The sequence below is a fragment of the Schistocerca cancellata genome, chromosome 1 (assembly GCF_023864275.1).
Source record: "Schistocerca cancellata isolate TAMUIC-IGC-003103 chromosome 1, iqSchCanc2.1, whole genome shotgun sequence".
Classification (NCBI taxonomy): Eukaryota; Metazoa; Arthropoda; class Insecta; order Orthoptera; family Acrididae; genus Schistocerca; species Schistocerca cancellata.
In genome coordinates, this window is record NC_064626.1 from 1,010,299,626 (window position 1) to 1,010,319,013 (window position 19,388).

At 40.6% G+C, this 19,388-nt stretch overlaps 1 protein-coding gene across 1 annotated transcript in view; it reads right to left on the bottom strand.

Annotated features, from left to right (window-relative positions):
• Positions 1-19,388, bottom strand: part of LOC126121493 (lachesin-like) — a 1,285,782-nt gene that overhangs the window by 58,427 nt on the left and 1,207,967 nt on the right. The window contains exon 7 of the mRNA XM_049915084.1: positions 12,425-12,574. Within this exon, the coding sequence (XP_049771041.1) occupies positions 12,425-12,574 (150 nt within the window). The remainder of the gene's footprint in view (positions 1-12,424; positions 12,575-19,388) is intronic.

The window sequence follows — 19,388 nt, forward strand, 5'->3', positions numbered from 1 at the left end:
TCTACAATTTTATCACAAACAACACCCTCTTATTGGTGTTAATAATTTCTTTCCTTCATTTTCTTTGTTCTCTTACATACTGACCTTACGTTCCTGTTCTCTATATTTGTGATATTTCATTTATTTATGTATTTTTTTTTCATCTATCTTGCTCAGATTAGGGCCTTCAAGACCTCCCTTACATCAAACCAGGGTTTCACACATGCAGTACTTTTCTTTACATCAAAGTTACATAAGATAACAATTTTAATAGCATTAATATAATTAAAATGGTATTAGTATGATTAAAATGACTTTCCTGCTACTCATCTCAGAGAAGCACTTTAACACCACGTCCTCAGTTACTTATTGGATGTATTCCAATATCTACCTCCTCCTAGAGTTTTTACTCTCTAAAACTCCCTCTAATACAAAGGTTACTTCTTGAACCAGGGAAATGAATGAAGTGTCACATTCGTGGACACACACAGAGCAGGTAATATGCTTTTCATGCAGCTCAGGCCTTGGCAAATCAGGACATTGACTTCAGTGTAACACTGCTGTGACGCCAGTGTAATGTCAGCGTGATGCCATCTGATTCTTGATACAGTTTTGGAATACGTCGCAAAAAGATAGACCGAGAGTTGCAACGAAAATGGATGCTTATTTAGTCATTGACCGGTTTGGCGCTATGCCCATTTTCAGTCCAGTCATTGTTTGCCAAGGAACATGTCCATCCAAAATAGTAAAAAGTAAAGTGGATGCATATGTGTATGGTCCTAAAAATGCATCACAATTTAAAGTAAGGTGCTGTCCCCCATTACCCGTCACCCAGCAATTATGCAATTTTTGGAGTAATTTGTTACAGCAGTATAAAACTGCCCAAACCGTCTTCTCATCCCAGAGCACAGGAAGTCGAATTACTTATATTGCACTATAGCAAAACGAGGGGTAGGAGGGAGGTCGATTCACATTGGACAGCCTCGCCTTCCCATACACTCCCCTCCCTGCCCCTGAATTAACTTGTGATTGTTGTCAGTGCCCTTCAAATGTGACATGGACAGATGTTATATGGTACTGGCCAAAAGTGCTGACGGATGCTGACACAACGATTATTGCAAGTGACCGCAGGTCAATATTGTAACTGTCGATAGCTGCTTCAGGTTTCTTGGTTTCGCGCGTAGATACAAATGTGGTAATAGCAATACGGAAAAACAGGTGCCACATCATTGATATATAATGCAAAGAATTTAGATCCTAATACAGTAGTGGTTCAATGTAAAGCTTCATCATTTAGACAATAATGCCATCTTGTCCAACAGATGCTGGTCTTATAAGAATGATAGTCTTTTTGACGGTATTTCTAGTAACACCCTTAAGGTAGAAATTTTCGCGACTACCGTCGTTTACCCCAATGAAGTAATCAATAAATCTGTAGTCAAAAAGTCTGTTTCGTTTGAGGCAGAGTTGTCGTTGTAGCTAATGTGAAATACCGATTCAGTTCCTTGGCTGGGGCAATGGTGTCGGCTGCTGCTTTTATTTTCCCTATAATAGGACCACGGTTATGGCAGCCGGTTTACGTGTGATGTTGGTTAATGTATGGGCGTGCCTGAGTCTAGCTTTTCTCACGACTTGACTCACTCTGATCCGCTTTAGCTTGCAAATAATTTGATTTTCATGTTTGGGATGTACTTTGTATATACAATGTGCAGTGTCTCAGAGATTCAGGAGTTGTTTTAGCTCATCATTTAGCCGTGGTGCAGGTTTCGTTCTCACTCTTCTTGTCTACAGGGGAGCATATTAGTCATATAGTTGAGGAAGTTTGTTATTATTGCCACAAAGTTTTTCGTTTATCTATGGGAAAGTATCGGAAACCGTCTCCAAACTATTCTTTTTTATTTTTTTATTTATTTATTTTATTTTTTTGTGCTTCAGCTTCAAGTTCAGATACACAGTTAAGGACTGTGTATGTAGTCAATTGTGGCTTCTTTCTTTTACCTTCCAGCGAGTCCGCCTGAAAATTTTTTCGTGGGCAGATAAGCCATCTGTAGTTGTTTGTATGGTAAGAATTACTCTGTTTGGGGATTTTGTTGCAAATATGTCTGTGAGATTGCTTTTATAAATTTATAAATGGTGACTTTAATGCCAAAGCTGGAACGTACAAGACAGATGATTTAGTTTTTGACAAACATAATTAGAGATTCTGTGCAAAGTTTGTACTAGAATTTTTACTACCAGATTGAGCACTATACTTGAACTGGTCCAACCCACTACGCCAGCCGGGTTCCGCGCAACATTTAGCTCAACTGATCATACCCTCACTCAATGAGAAACAATTGGTACAGCAAATGAGTACCACCTACCTCTTTGCCTTCCCTTCAGAGATTTTGAAAAAAACATTCAATTCGATCAGTAAACCAGCTTTGTTTGATGGTCTAACAGAGCAAGGAAGAGGACTATACTGAAGTTTTATACATACTTTCACAGCGTTTGTGAATGTAGTTGAAGACACCAACAAATTTCACATCGGAAAGGATATAAAACAAAGTGTCTAAGTCTTCCAAACTATTTTCAGCTGTCCTCAAAAAAGTAGCGTCTATATTAGATTGGAAAACAAAGGGAATCCTAATTCTGGGAAAGAGATTAAACTGAGGTTCGTTGATATTGTACTACTTGCATAGTTGCAAGTAGATAGCAGAACTTTAGATACTGGTTAGCATACTTGTGTCAGTCTGCTATGAAGTTAGCCGAAAAATAAACTATGATAAAACCATCATGATGAATCAATAGACACCGGAAGAAAATACGTCTTTGAAGTACGCAATTCCAGGGCAACTGAATATGTCTACACTGGTCATTTGGGAAATATGGAAGGAGACCTAAGACCTGAAAAATTTCGACGAATTGAAATAGACTGGTAAGCTTATGGAAGATACGCCTCAGTTTTGAAGCCCAAGACGATGGCCCAGCTGAAGAAAACTGCTTTTGACCAATGTATAATGCCAGTAATAACTTACGACTGTGAGGTGTGGATATTGAATGAATTCATTGTCAGGAAACTAATATTAGCCTAAAGAGGAGTGGAAAGATCAATACTGGGGTGCACAAAGAAAGATAGAAAGAAGGCAGTTGATATCAAACAGACAACAATGGTCACTGACATAATGGAAAGAGTGAATGCCTTGAAACGCTAACGGACTGGTCATGTCGCTCGAAGAAAAGAGGCAAGTGGTCAAAATTAGTACTAGACTGGAGTCCAATTTACCAAAAAAAGACCAAGAGAAGGACCACTGGACAGATGGAACAGAGACTTAAAGACAACCGAATTGAACTGGAACGGGAAACTCACGCCTCAATTTCGAATTGAATGAACTGTTGTGGATAAATTTGTGTTAATGTCACCGGCTATAATTATATGCTGTTACATCGATTCGACTCTTAATGGGGCAGGTTAGAAATAGACCAAACCCGCCTACGTTAGGAGGTTCTTTGAAGACACAGATTAGGCACTTTCTATTTAGGGATTCGATCTCTATGAACAAAGATTCCACTACTGTGTCTTCGCTATTTTTTATGTGTGTATCACGGTAGAGAATTAAATCATGCGAAATCCCTTTTTACTATCATTTAATTTTATTTAAGTTCCTTTAATAGTCTGATTTTTTAGAAAATTTGTATCGCCCTGTAGATCCTAGTTTTCTATTTTTCATGATCAGTTTTGGACAGCGTTCCCAGATTCACTTTTCTCTGCTTACATAGACGACGCATTGATTACAATGTTATCTGAAATTTGTTCCATTTCATGCTGGGCGCCTAGTACAGCAACCGGTTATGAATTTTATTTATTTCCAAACTGTTTCATTGTTTACTGGCATTGACGCGTTCGCTCTTGTGGACCACCTTAAGATTAACTCAAGAAGTAATGTGGTGAGCCAAAATGCTAGCACGTGGAATTAAGAAAAAATATTTTGTCTTAATGCCATGTGCAGGCATTAAATGTGGTGAGCTAACATCCGACATTTAATGCCAGCATGTGACGTAAGGACAAAAATTTGATCTTAATGCCATATACTGGCATTAAATGACGGATGTTGGCTCACTACATTACTTCTTATGTTAATCTGAACCTGACCCACAAGGGCGAAACGCGTCTTTGCCAAAAAATAGATAACACTATTTCCAATGAAGACTGTCATATTCCTAGACAATATTATCTGTTTTTTAGCGTTATATACTTCTTAAGTCTTAATCAGTGTCTAACATATCTTAAGACGTTCGTAATTGAAGCCAGTCGTGAATAAATGTAAATTTCTGATCTACAACTATAAAATATAACTATAAGAGTCATGTTGCTTACCCAGTTACACTTCGCTGACTTCATGAAAAAAAAACGTAACAATTTCCGCATATCGTAGGCAAGCATTGACAGTTACTTTAAATTGTCTAAGAATTTATCACGCTTTTTCACGTTGAACCACGTCGCACTAGCTTATCTATGCATCGTTTGGTCACTCCCGCAAGGATGAAAAGAAGTATAGTGTAACAGCGTATTAGTCTACATACTCAAAATCTTTTAAAATATAGTTGAAAATGTCTCCTTTGTCGTTAGGAAGTCAGCGGACCGCTCTAACAGGACGCTCCTCAAAACATTAAGTTTGGTCACGCTCTCTCTACCACACACACACTCTGGTGACAATAATTACCTTCCACGAATGCAGTGTGTCCACAAATACCCTCAGGTTATGTGATCAATGTTGAGCCAAGTTAGAGAGCAATATTCTGCTTTTGAATATACCAAGACCAGGGAACATCATTACAGCATTGGCGAAGAATGACTGTAGAGGCTTCCAAATACAGTATTCTACATTTTAGTTCAGAGTTTGGCAGTATCTCAAGACTAAATAACCCTTGACAGTCAATATTCTATCCAACATCGCACTAAAATATTTACGATGTATGTTGTGGCTTAGACGTCTTTTATCGAGCTTTCTAGCCGAGTATGATGGTATACTAGTTTTGAACGCGAACGTTATCTTTGCCTTCCGTGAGAAATTTTCAGATTGAGCAACTCGGTCACGATTCGTCACACATCCGTACACTTTCACTTCTGTCATCCCTTCATCTACGTCCCAGATTCATAAATACTTCTGCATATCTTACATACATAGCGAGAACCTCACATGAATGGCATAATGTCACGTGTCACCAACACAAGTTTGCGATTCGGACATGTAATAACAAGGTCACTGCTTTCTTATTTGACTTAATACGAAGGCAACCGGACAGGATTTTTAAAAACGTGTCACATATTTCTGCAGGAGCTAGTGCTGATCAAAACTAGGAGAAAGGGCCCTACTGTGATATGTAAGGAAACCAGTATGTGTTGAGATATGGGCCAGACCGTTTTCTCATTCCCAGCGGTCTATTAGGTAGAAGTAAACACTAAATGCAATGCTGCATATGGTTAAGACACATCCATCAGCCCTTCTGTGCAGTGAATCAAGCAGTCTTTCAGATACACCTGGGCACATTCGGACTACGACACATCTTTGGGTCACATGATCCTGTAACGTCTGCTCATTGTCTGCTGATTAAGTGCACACCACTGCCTTTAAATGTCCCCATATCCAGAAATCTAACGGATTCGTGTCAGGTGAAAGAGGATGGCATGCTATCGGACGTCCTCGAGCACTGTACCTCCCATGAAACGTTGCGGTGAGGTACTGTTGCACTGTAAGTGGAAAACTGGGTACTCTCCCGCCATGCATAAACCATTGTTGTCGTCTTTCTGCAAAGGTAACGTTCTCCAATAGCGATGCAAATTCATAGAGCAAAATCGGCGATACACAATACCTGCTAAGTTTTGTCTGATAAATACATGACACATCTATCGATGAGTACGAATTCCAACGTTTCATTATGATGCGATCTCAGCCGAATTTGTGGGAGGAAAGTTGAATACTCTCACGTCTAGTTCGTGGCAGAGGTACGTTGAACCGGTAAGCCAGAAACTTTTAAGCAGTCAGCATGAAAATTTGCCTTGCAGTTCACAACGAAAACATAACGGTAGAGGCTATACAATTAGCGCCCGCTTTGTTTACCGTGCACGTTAGGGCAGTAATGGCCCGCTTTCCAGCGTTAATATTCCCTCTCCGTCTCCTTCCCCTTAACATTATCCGCGACGGAGGCTCACCTCATACATTCCGCGCCGCCCTTCAGTACGCAGAAGTTAACGCGAGGGTAGGCCCGGGAAAAATAAGAGAAGTCCTTAATCGGGTTGTGTCTTCTCTCTTTTTGGAGGTCGGAATTGAATTTAAAAGACAAATGTGCGCTGAGGGGAGGCGGCGAGGTTTGCCCTGAGGAATGGCTTCCCGCTGCAAGGCCTCCAACTCCCCCCGTACCCTCCCGCCAGCCTTCTCGCGCCTTCCCCCGCCCCCACTTCACGAGACGCAACAGGCCCCCTGCTGGCTGCAGCCGTCTGCGTGGGTTGGCGTCAAGCCTCACCGAGACGCCCGCCGCCCCGACGCTTCTATTTACGGGCAGCTGCTGGAGCGTGTTCTGGCCGCTGTTCTTCCTGCTGCTTTCTCTGTTTCCCCTGGCGCCTCTTCTTCTGCGACCTTACAGCTCTCATAGAGGAATTACGGACACCAATGGCGCCAGGAGAATGTCTCAGCAGAATGCATGAGAGAAAGCAGGAGAGCACGTTCGCAAAAACATGGGATATAGTGTGGAAAAGCCCCATCAACCATTAATTGTGTTGCCTATATGTGTTCATGGCTCTCAGAATGAACTTAATGACTCGACTGGCGCCAGCTTGCCTTTTCTTACGTGATATGATGCGAACTATGGATGAAGGCCAGTAGGCTGATACCACATTTTTAGATTTCCAAAAAGTTTTTGCCACTGTACCACACTGCAGTCTGTTAACGAATGTATGAGCAAACCGAATAAGTTCCCAGACATGTGACTCGAAGACTTCGTTAGTAATAGAATCCAATATGTTGTCCCCGGCTCTCAAGGAGAATACATGGACTCGAATGGCGCCAACTTGCCCTTTTCTTACATGACACAATGCGAATTGTGGGTGAAGGTGAATAGGCAGATACCATATTTCTAGATTTCCGGAAAGCATTTGCCACTCTACCCCACTGCAGACTGTTAACGAAGATATGAGCAAACGAAATAGGTTCCCACATACGCGAGTGGCTCGAAACTTCCCACTGAGTTGTCCTCGATGACGAATGTTCAACAGAGGCAAAGTAATCGTCAGAAATGCCGGAGGGAAGTGTAATGTGACCGCTATTATTTTCTGTATACATAAACCATCAGGTGGACTGGGTGGGCAGCAATCTGCGGTTGTCTGCTGATCATGCTGTACTGTACGAGAAGTTGTCGAATATGAGTGACTGTAGGACGATACGAGATGACTTAGACAAAATTTCTTCTTGGTGTGATTAATTGCAACTGGCCCTAAAGGTAGAAAAATGTAAGTTACTGCGGATCAGTAAAAAAAACAACCTTGTGACATTCGAATACAGCATTAGCAGTGTCCTGCTTGACACAGCCACGTCGTTTAAATATTTGGGCGCAAAGCTGCGCAGCCATGTGGAATAGAACGACCATGTGAGGCTTGTGGTAGGGAAGGCGAATGGTCGATTTCGGTTTACTGGGTGAATTTTAGGAAAGTGTGGTTCATCTGCAGAGGAGACGGCACATAGGACGTTGGTCAACCTATTTTTTTGTACTGCTGCAGTTTTTGGGAACCTCATGAGGTCGGATTAATGGAAGACATCGAAGCAGTTCAGAGCCGGGCTGCTAGATTTATTACCGGTAGGTTCGAACAACACAAACGTATTATCTTGAGCTTTGGGAACTCAAATGGGGATCCCTGAAGCTAAGGCGACATTCTTTTCTAGGAATACTATTGAAAAAAATTTAGATAACGGGTGTCTGAAGTTGACTGCAGAACGATCCAACTGCCATCAACATACATTTCGCGTAAGGATCACGAAGATAAGATACGAGAAATTAGGGCTCACATGGAGGCATATAAACGGTAGCTTTCCTCCGCTCTATCTGCGTGTCGAACACAAAAGAAAACGACTAGTAGTGGGACAGGGTATCCTCAACCAAGCAACGTACGATGGCTTACACAGTATGTATGTTGATGTACATGTAGAGAATGTCTCAGTGTCATGCGTGACGGAAAGCAGGAGCACATATTTACTAAAACGCGGAATAATGTGCCGTAAAGTCTGATCGCCCTTCAACTTTTCTATAAATAGGTCCGTAGCCGCTTTGAAATACTTGAAGGAAGTCATTTATTACGCAGGCTGTTTTACTTTGAAGTAATCGTTTTATTCCATCCTTAACTTTTAGCTAATGTCTCCACCATGGGACCTTTCAAGCTACCTTTTCTACTTGTACAATAGTAAAAAAAAATTTTATAAGGATGTAGCATCATACACTGAAGAGCCAAAGAAATTGGTACACTTCCCTAATATCGTGTAGGGCCCTCGCGAGCGCGCCAAAGTGCCGCAACACGTCGTGGCAGGGACTCGAATAATGTCTGATGTAGTGTTGGAGGGAATTGACACCATGAATCCTGTAGGGCTGTCCATAAATCTGTAAGAGTACGAGGGGGTGGAGATCTCTTCTCAACAGCATGTTGCAAGGCATTCCAGATATACTTAATTATGCTCATGTCTGGGGAGTCTGGTGTCCAGCGAAAGTGTTTAAACTCAGAAGAGTGTGTCTGGAGCCACTCTGTAGCAATTATGGACGTGTGGAGTGTCGCATTGTCCTGCTGGAATTGCCCAAGTCTGTCGGAATGAATGATGTTGACATGAACTTATCCAGATAACCACACAGGATGCTTAAGCACATGTCACCTGTCAGAGTCGTATCTAGACATATCAGGGTTCCCATATCACTCCAGCTGCACACGCCCCACACCATTACAAAACCTCTACCAGCTAGAACAGTACCCTGCTGACATGCAGGGTCCATGGATTCATGAGGTTGTCTCCATACCCTTACACGTCCATCCGCTCCATAAATTTTGAAACGAAACTCATTCGACCAGGCAACATGTTTCCGGTCATAAACAGTCCAATTCCGGTGTTGACCGACTGGCCCAGGCGAGGCGTAAGGCTTTGTGTCGTGCAGTCATCAAGGATATACCAGAGGGCCTTCGGCTCCGAAAGCCAATATCGATGATGTTTTGTGGAATGATTCGCACGCTGACACTTGTTGATGGTCCAGCATTGAAATTTGCAGCAATTTGCGGAAGGGTTAAACTTCCGTCATGTTGAACGTTGCTCTTCAGTCCTCGTTGCTCCTGTTCTTCCAGGATCTTTTTCCGGCAGCAGCAATGTCGAAGATTTGATATTTTACCGGATTCCTGATATTCACGGTACACTCGTGAAATGGCCGCAAGGGAAAATCCCCACTTCATCGCCACCTTGGAGATGATGTGTCCCGTCACTCGTGCACCGACTACAACAAGATGTTCAAACTCACTTAAATCTTGATAACACAACCGCCAGACACTTGTATTATATAGGCGTTGCCGAGCGCAGCGCCGTATTCTGCCTGTTTACATGTCTCTTTATTTGAATACACATTTTTTGGCGCTCCAGTGTATATTCCACGCGTGTGGAGGAAACGATATCTGATGGTGTGTTAAATGACAGCCATGGTCCTTCCAGATACAAATGTCTCAGATATGAAGCCAGTAATATTGATTTGAAGAGTCTAAGTAAGCAATGAAAGGTGACACCCAATCCACCTTTCATATTGGTGGATCTCCGGTAATTCTTAGAATGTGTGAGACGTTGTGTGTGAGCGGACGTGCCTTTATGTTGCTCTCGCTGACCCAGCAAATCATTATGATGGTTGATACAATTTTTTTCCTTACAGAATTATGGTGTTAGGATTATACGTGTGTCCTACGTTTAATGCAGTTAGAGAGTTGGCTCCAATTTATAAATGAGTGTCCTCTTGCTTTCAGCCTATTCGTTAAATTTTGCCCCAATGTGCACACCCACAAGCAATCCTTTCTTCTGTGATGACTGACCCCATGTACCCCGCTACAGAGAAGTAGCAAGGAGCATTTAATGAAATTCAGTCCATGATCGGCCGACCTTAAATCCGGATGTTAGACTTCCGTTGCACCTTTTTCCCTTGGGATTGGAGCTAGCGAATTAATGTCTGTGGGACTTCAGACGACTTCGTACTCAGGGAAAGGTACAGAATGTTATGCGCTGTATATCTTCAATAAGATGCTTGCTGCTACGGGAAGTCCCTGTTAAGGGGATTAACAACCAATATTTAGAAGTTTTCGGTAATCAAACACAGTGAGCGTTTAATCTGAGATGTGAAATAAATGTATATCGCCAGTACACAAGTACAGTGACAAATCCAGCCTAAAAATTGCATTTTTCTCCATTTTCATACGGTTGGTTGGATGGCTACTTTGGTGAGCGCATCAAACAATAACGTCATCGGTACCATAGGATTAGGGAAGGATGGGGAAGGAAGTCAGCCGTGTCCTTTGAAAGGAACCATCCCGACATTTACCTCAAGCGACTAAGAGAAATCACGGAAAACCTATATCAGGATGGCCAGACGCGGGTTTGAACCATCTTCCTGCCGAATGCGAGTCCAGTGTGCTAACCACTGCGCCACCTCGCTCGGCTTTGCTTACGGACTACACATGTGAGGTAGTTGTGTCGTAACAACCACGAGTGTGAGAAACTTTTATTAAGGACGGCATGTTGCTTCCTCCACGAAGATGTGTGAAATGTGTATGTATCATGCTACACACTTAAAAAATCTAACAGAGCGGTTTGAAAATGTCAAGGGGCGTAATTAGCTAATACCTAAATCAAGAAATAAAGTAATTACACCACAAGAAAACAACAACGTAGGAAAATGACCTCCCTCTGGATCATCGCGGTTCATTAAGTGACTGGAAATGATAGTATGGTAGTATTGGGTAGGAGACAATGTCTGGAGTTATTCGTCCATATGAGACTGGTGACTTTCTCACGAAGACAAGAAGAACTACAGAAAGACCCAGTTCCCGAGCGAGTAAAATGTTGCACCCGGGCGGGAACAGAACCCGGATCCAGCGATCCGAAGGTAGCGCTGTTAATCACTAAATTACTAGGTTTGGACCCTTCATTCTGTAAATGAGACCGATTACTGCTTAGATCTGTGCACATTCAATACTAATATGTCTGTACAAGCAGAATTCTCTCTATGGGGTATCATTTGACGTTTTAGACAGTACTACTCGTATTTGGTCTTTATATAGCACACTTCATGAATACAATAGTTATGTTTTGCTGTTACCCTTTTACTAGAAACTTTTTAGTCTTCCACGTCCAATGTGTGCTAGTGTCCCGTTGATAAACCCTGTCCTTCAGATACAACCACAGGCATATGTCACACCGCTTCAAATCTGGTGATCCCTGTGGACACGCAGTTTGGAGCCATTTGTCAGTGGTCGGTTTTATCCAAAAATGTTACTGAGTGACCTCACGGGCTATGTGTCGACACTCCCGAAGAGCAGCAGCACTGTTACCGTTGTTTTGACAAGACAGCCCTACGAACCTAGTACAGATCCATCTTGACCGTCTGCAAATGTAATGTACACTGATGCTTGTGTTTCAAACCTACATCGCCATACCATTAATGGCGACTAGCGGCAAGTCATGAAACTAAAATTACTAACTACGAAAAATCGTGCAGTGCAGAGACTGACTATCATCATTCCTATAAATCTGGTTACGCCTACGGTAAGTTATTTTCCATCTACACTGTCTCAAGCAGCGAAAGTTTAGTTATAACCACACTGTAAAACAAGTCGTACTATAGGAATATGTCACTGTTGTTAGCGATTCTTCCATTGGGTAGGAAGGTTATAGTTGATGCTTTTAGAAAGGAGAAGGCTATGTTTCGGAAGTGAATTTCATCCTCTTACGGCTGATTTATCAACAACAAACACACGATACGTCGTTCCGTAACATCCATCACAAGTATAGCATAAGTATCATGAAATGCAAAACTGGTGTTGGTGCAGGAAAATTCATTTCGCGACATTAACATTTAATGTATCTTTGAGAACATTCAGTGTTATGTCAGTTACTCATCGTAGGCAGCGTGTTACGGAATGCTGGATAATAGTCCAGCAGAGACTATCTGGGTTGCAATCAAGCAAGATTTGAGAACCTTTAACCTGTGTCCAGTTTTTCTAGATGGGTTTCATGGGGCGCTCGAGTGATTACCGTAGCCCTCAACACTTTCCGTGTCTTGTGAAGTCCACGTCACGACACTTCGGTGCGTTCATCGCGGCGGAAGGAGGCGCTACAGCCATTCAGCAGTCTGTACGTGAGTTGCTCATAAGGCTGACTACTAGGCGGACAGCAATCATACTTACGGTATAGCTTAATGCTGCCGTCCGTGTCACCGAGCGAATTCTTGGAGACGCAGCGGTAGGTGCCCCAGTCGTTGGGACCGACGGCACGAATCGTCAGCTTCATGTGCACCTTGTACGCGTTGTCCAATAGTACCGGCTCGTAACGCCCACCTGCAGAACAGACACGAAGTTGGTTAGCCTCTTTGTATCCACTGATACCAATAAGAGCTCTACGTCTCAGTGATACATGGCATATGGTCACAAAGAATCATAAAACCAATCATTAGCAGAGCCAGTCCAGATATCAATAAAAACTCACTATACAACTAATGAAAGACGTCTTTTTATGTAACTTCACTGTACTTGCAATGGGCGAACGTGAAATGATACCAAAGGAAAGTCACACAAAAATTTCAACATGAGAAACAACCATTTATCAAGAACCGTTTACTTTATGCGTTCTGAGGAAACGCTTTAGATAAAATATTAACTGTCACGTTCAATAAATGTACAATTGATAGGCGTACGTCTTGGAATAGGAATGTTTGACGATCCAGTCTAGTTACATTACACCCAAAGAACTCCATATGGCACCAACTTAAGTGAGCGAAAAATTTCTAAAGTAATTGGTAACGCACTTTTCAGGGGCTACACATTTCTTGAATATTGCAGAGGGCCTATGTAAACCATCACACGAATTTTCAATTGGAATAACTCAGAAAGAGCATGCTGGTAAAAATACTATGTGAACTTCGAAGCCACTATTATTGTTCCGGACAAGCCTCTTCCATCCAATTTTGATGATCAGTTAGAGAATTGTTTTCGGAAAGTGAGGCGTAGCCTACTGCGCCATATGCTTAAAACAGAGTATCTGGCAGATCTCTTCCTTGCGTATTCCTCAACACTTGTTTGGTGATTGGTTACGTTGATGCCTATGTATTGTTATTGAAATACGATGTAAATCTTTAGTTTTATACTTATAACTTTCTCAACAGTTAATTTATACTCTATCTGAGTCCCAAAAAGGCTTTTTTCTCTCGTGAGTCGAATTCTTCATCACTTTAATAATTTACAGATGTACAAACATTAATTTTGAAGAGGTGAAAGAAAATCCAAACGAATACGCATGTAGTGGATTACATTATTTCCAGCTTACTGGCTTGACAGTGTTTTCAACTGTGAGCCATGTGTCAATGATTCCAGTGATGTGATAAATACACTGAGATTGTTATCATACCAGTGCTTTGAATGCAAGGTTAATACAGTGATATTGTATTTTTTGCATAAGTCGTCCATATATACAGTATATGTATAATATCTTGTTACTTATTTAGCCACGCGGGGTAGCCGCGTGGTCTATGACTTCTTGTTACGGTCCGTGTGGCTCTCCCCGTCAGAGGTTCGAGTCCACCCTCGGGCATGGGTGTGTGTGTTGTCCATAGCGTAAGTTAGATTAAGTAGTGTGTAGGCTTAGGGACCGATGACCGCAGCAGTTTGGTCCCGTAGGATCTTACCACAAATTTCCAAATTCGCTACTTATTTACACTGTAAATTGTACAGTTCGATAATTGCACGTCTAATTAGTTATTTGTTTATTGCAACGAGCAATATGAGTAAATAATAATAGCTTGATGTATTCATGACGTGATTTGTCGAATAAAGTGAAATGTATGAACAATTTTGGTACTAGCACGACTAGTTTCCCTCGTGTGCCTTAACTGACAATTCAGCCTCTCAAACGTCATCTCACATATAATGTGTTTCATGTAACATAGGTGTCCCTAAAACTTCCTAAATGGCTCGAGACACAGAAACATAGCTTTTCGTGAACTAATGGTTGGCTATGAATGCAGCATTGTTGTAATTAATACCTGCAACTATTTCAGCTACCGAGACATTGAAAATATTTTTGAATGTAACGATATACCTTAGCTAATTTCGAGAGCTACTCAAAAACATCAGTAACGCAAGCGTCAGAAATGTTGACCACAATACTTTCGGAGAAAGCGTCAGAACAAATGCACTGGTTTTATTCTCGTTAGGCGATTTCTCTCCAGCAATGGAAGTAAAAGTACGCCGTGCCGCAGGATCTGGCTTTTACTTTTAAAACAATTCCCGTCTATTTTTGAGAGGTTCCTCGCCAACCGTCAGAGACTGTACTGTTTCAAGATATCTCGAACACCATTAAAAATGACATCGTTAAATAATTGCGGTAAAGGATTGCTCTCTCACTGCTGGGAGCACAAATTTGATATTCATTCATGGAAACACAAAATGGATTTACTATAATTGACAACAAAGGAGAAAAGGTAATTGTTACAATACTTCAGCAGACAACATGTTACTAATAATAATCATAAATCAAGATATTCCCCTTAATGGTTATGTGATAACTTGAATTGTAACACGATTAAGTCGCTATATTAGTGAGAACTTCCTCTGTATCGCTTAATTCATTGCAGTGCTACAAAAATAAGTACGGCTAACTTATCCAGCTGCGTTTCGTCTCCATATTTCAATTCAGCTCTGCTAGAGGTGCTGAAATAGTCCTGTGTCAATCGGCAGGAAGACGTCATTGTGGTAGAGGCCCCCATAAGGCTTATGACCAGGTACTGTGGAGATGTATTGCGTATTTGGGCACAGGAAGACTGATTCAGGATGCTGATATTTTGGAAGATGTCAGCCAAAGAAAGCTGAAGTTGCGACATCCTTCGGATATAAAACCGAATAACTCTAGAAAAGAGAAGCAGCTGTATGAATATCAAGAGCTCAGATGGGAAACCGCTCCTAAGTAAAGAAGGAAAAGCTGAAAGGAGGAAGGAGTCTAGAGAGGGTCTGTGCTGAAGGCAGTATTACAGAAACGGAACAAGACCTAGATGAAGATGAGATGGGAGACACGACACTGCGAGAAGGATGTGACAGAGCACTGACAGATCTACGTCGAAACAAGTCCCCAGGAGTAGAAGACATTCCGTCAGAACTACTGATAGCCTTGGGTTAGTCAACCACGACAGAACTCTTCCATCGAGTGTGCAAGACGTATGATACAAGTGAAACACCCTCTGCCTTAAAGAAGGATGTAATAATTCCAATTCCTAAGAATGCAGTTGCTGACAGGTGTGAAAATTACCAAACTATCACTTTAATAAGTCGTGTTTGCAAAATATTAGTAAGAATTCCTTACAGAAGAATGGGGAAACCAGTAGACGCCGATCTTAGGGAAGGTCAGTTTTGACTCCGGAGAAATGTAGGAACACACGAGGCAATATTGACCACACGACTTACCTTAGAAGACAGGGTAAGGATAGGCAAACCTACGTTTTTAGCATTTGTAGAGTTAGAGAAAGCTTTTCACAAAGTTAACTGAAACACTGTCTTCGAAATTCTGAAGGTAGCGTGGACAAAATACAGGGATCGAGAGGCTACTTACAACTAATTTGGAAACAGACGGCAACTATAAGAATCGAGGGACATGAAAAGAAGGCAGTGGTTGAGAAGGGACTGAGACAGGGTTGTAGGCTATCCTCGATGTTATTCAGTCTGTACATTGAGCAAACAATAAAGGAAACCAAAAAATTCGAGTAGGATTTAAAGTTCAGGGAGAATGAATTAAAGCTTTGAGGTTTGCCGATGACATTACGTATCGATCAGAGACAGTGAAGGACTTGGAACAGCTGTTGAATGGAATGGACAATGTCTTCAAAGGAAGCCATAAGCCAAACAAGGATAATGAAATGTAATCGAATTAAATAGGGCGATGCCGAGGGAATAAGATTAGGGAATGATATGCTTGAAGTAGTAGATGAGTTCTGCTATTTGGGCAGCAAAATGACTGATGATGATTGAAGTAGAGAGTATGTAAAAGCCGGCCGCGGTGGCCGAGTCGTTCTAGGCGCTTCAGTCCGGAACCGCGCGACTGCTACGGTCGTAGGTTCGAATCCTGCCTCCGGCATGGATGTGTGTGATGTCCTAAGGTTAGTTAGGTTTAAGTAGTTCTAACTTCAAGGGCATTGAAGACCTCAGATGTTGAGTCCCATCGTGCTCAGAGCCATTTGAACCAATCAGTATGTAAATTGTATACCAGCAATGGCAAGAAAAGCATTTTGAAGAAAAGGAGTTCGCTAGCACTGAAAAAGACTTAAGTTTTAGGAAGTCTTTCCTGAAGATATTTATCTGGAGTGTTGTGAAACATGGAAGTGAAACTTGGTCAAAAACAGTTTAGACAATAAGAGAATAGAAGCTTTGGAAATGTGGTGTTACGGAAGAATGATAGAAACTGGATTGGTGGATCACGTTACTAATGTGCAGATACTGAATGGAACTAGGAGGGGTGAGGGGCGGCAACAGGAAATTTGTGGCACGACTTAACTCAGAGAAGAGTTTGGTTAATAGGACACATTCTGAGACATCAAGGAATCACCAGTTTAGTATCAGACGCGTTAATAATAAAAAATCATAGAGGAAGACTAAGAGATGAATATAATAAGCGGATTCAGAAGGACGTAGATTGCAGCAGTTACACAGAGATGAAGAGGCTTCCACAGGATAGAGTCGCATGGAGAGCTACATCAAACCAGTCTTCAAACTGGAAACCACAACAACGACAACAACAACTCTACAACAAAATGAGATATACATCTCCACTTAATCTTAAATAAAATTTCGATATCTTATCTGCATTTGTTTTGCAACAATGTATGAGCTAAAATCAAACACACGCAAGTTTTACCCGACAATAAGTTTTACCTCTCCCAACTCTTCATATTTTCGTGGACTGTCTTACATAATTTGATGCAGCGCAGTAAATATGACGGAAGTGAAGTTATCACTTTAAAATGTGCAAAAATCAAATTTTTCACTTAATAGTGTTCATAAAATCGGATAAGTATTTCATATCAGCTGGAGCAGTGCCTTTCAGCTCTGGCACTACCATTTGGTGAGCAGTACTGCCATAATAAAAGAAGCCTAAGCACGGAATACAAAGAGTTCATCTGTAGAAGAAAAATGGTTACCGCTGAAAGATGAACATTTTAGCATGGAAGAAACAAATTACAATACTTGACAATTACATATGTGGATTTTTCAAGGATTACTTTTTTAAGCAATATTATGTCATTTATGCGCACATTACATCATATGCAAATTGTAGTTGTATACATTTTGCAAATGATCGACATTTGCATGACCTCACTTTAATGCAATGAAATATATGAAAATGATGGAGACTTTTTATTACTTACCTGTTATTTTAAAGTCATATGGTTATTTGATTATTGCTACATTACCCCCAGCTTCACCATTTCTAATGTACAGACTAAGAAAGACTTCTTAGGTCACTGAGAAAACTTAAACATGAGGATATCATTATGGCAGTAGGGTGAGATGATTTCTATCATTATGTATTGAGGCCTTTCAAGAAAACACTTGTTACCATTAGGTATCATGGCACTGTACGACTGCCAAAATTGGTATATAGTAACATACATTTGAAACAGCACAACTATACTATTTATTTTATTTTGTGTTTTGACTGAAGATAAGATGAAAATAAGAAATTATTTATACTTTCGACTTATTAGTGATTTACCCTCAGAGAACTTGTAGAATTTGATTCTAAGGTCTTCTTCTAAACTAATACTTTGAATATTATGTCGAGGAAGAGACTTTAACTTTTACTCATTGTGACTTTATGATAAGATATATTTCTGATGTCGTTGAGCTACTCATGCAAATATTATGATTACTGATTACAGTGACTAAATAATTATGATACACAAGGCCTGGAAAACGTTATACATCTTATCAATTAGTATACGATTCACATGTCGAGGAAGAGACTATAACTTCCACTCATTGTGACTTTATGATAAGATATATTTCTGATGTCGTTGAGCTACTCATGCAAATATTATGATTACTGATTACAGTGACTAAATAATTATGACACACAAGACCTAGAAAAAGTTATACATCTTATCAGTTAGTATACGATTCACATGTTCTCATAAAAGTATTAGTTATTCATGCTGGTGAATGTATGTAGCTAACTGCAAACTAAATTTGTTGAGCTGATTCTTTATGAAAAGTTGAGACACAGACCAGAGAAGATAACAGTGCATACATGTCCTATTGCTACTGTTTAATAGTAAATATTATTTGTATTATCCTTTTTGTAAATTTTCGACCCATCTACTGGTTGTAGGTACACATGCACTCGTGTTGCTAGAAATGAATTTACTAATATAATGGTACTGTGGTGGCTGGACTGAAAGACGATTACTGATATCACTAGTTTGCATCTTGTGCGTAGCTTAGTTCTGTACATTTCTTATTTCGTGACTTATATTAGCTAGATTGCTAGTGAGAACATAATTTAGTTTGAATCATTCACTTAATAATGCCTAACTATTAGAAACTGTTGTTTCGCAATTCTAATTTATACAGAGGTGTACAACATTGTTCCTTGTAAGCAGTAATTACCTAGATTTCGTGACCTGGAGATAGATGTGACCAATATCAGGAATTCATTACACTCGTTGTGACTCTCACAGAAAAGCAACAAATTTATCCATGTGCATCAACAACGCAATAGAAATTTTTGAACAGTCTGAATGAATGAATGAATGAATAGTATTTCAGAGACTACCAGATGAGTTGATATGAAAAGTGCCTGAGCAAAATTAATGAGAAGTGGGACACTAGACCTTGACATTTCACACATCTGAGCTATGGACAGTTAATGAGTTCTTGCAGCGAAAGAAGAACTTTCGTGAGGCATAGATAAAACTTAATATTCTTTGTAATTTAAAGCAAATCGTCCTAACTGGAATATGAGAACTGATAATTAGCACAAAATGATTACAACATTAACTGAAAATTCCTTACATAGACTAATGTTAATTGTATAATTTAATGAATTCCTGTTACTAATGATAATTAATGCATTGAACTGTAATGAAAGCATACACTAATTTTAAGTAACTAA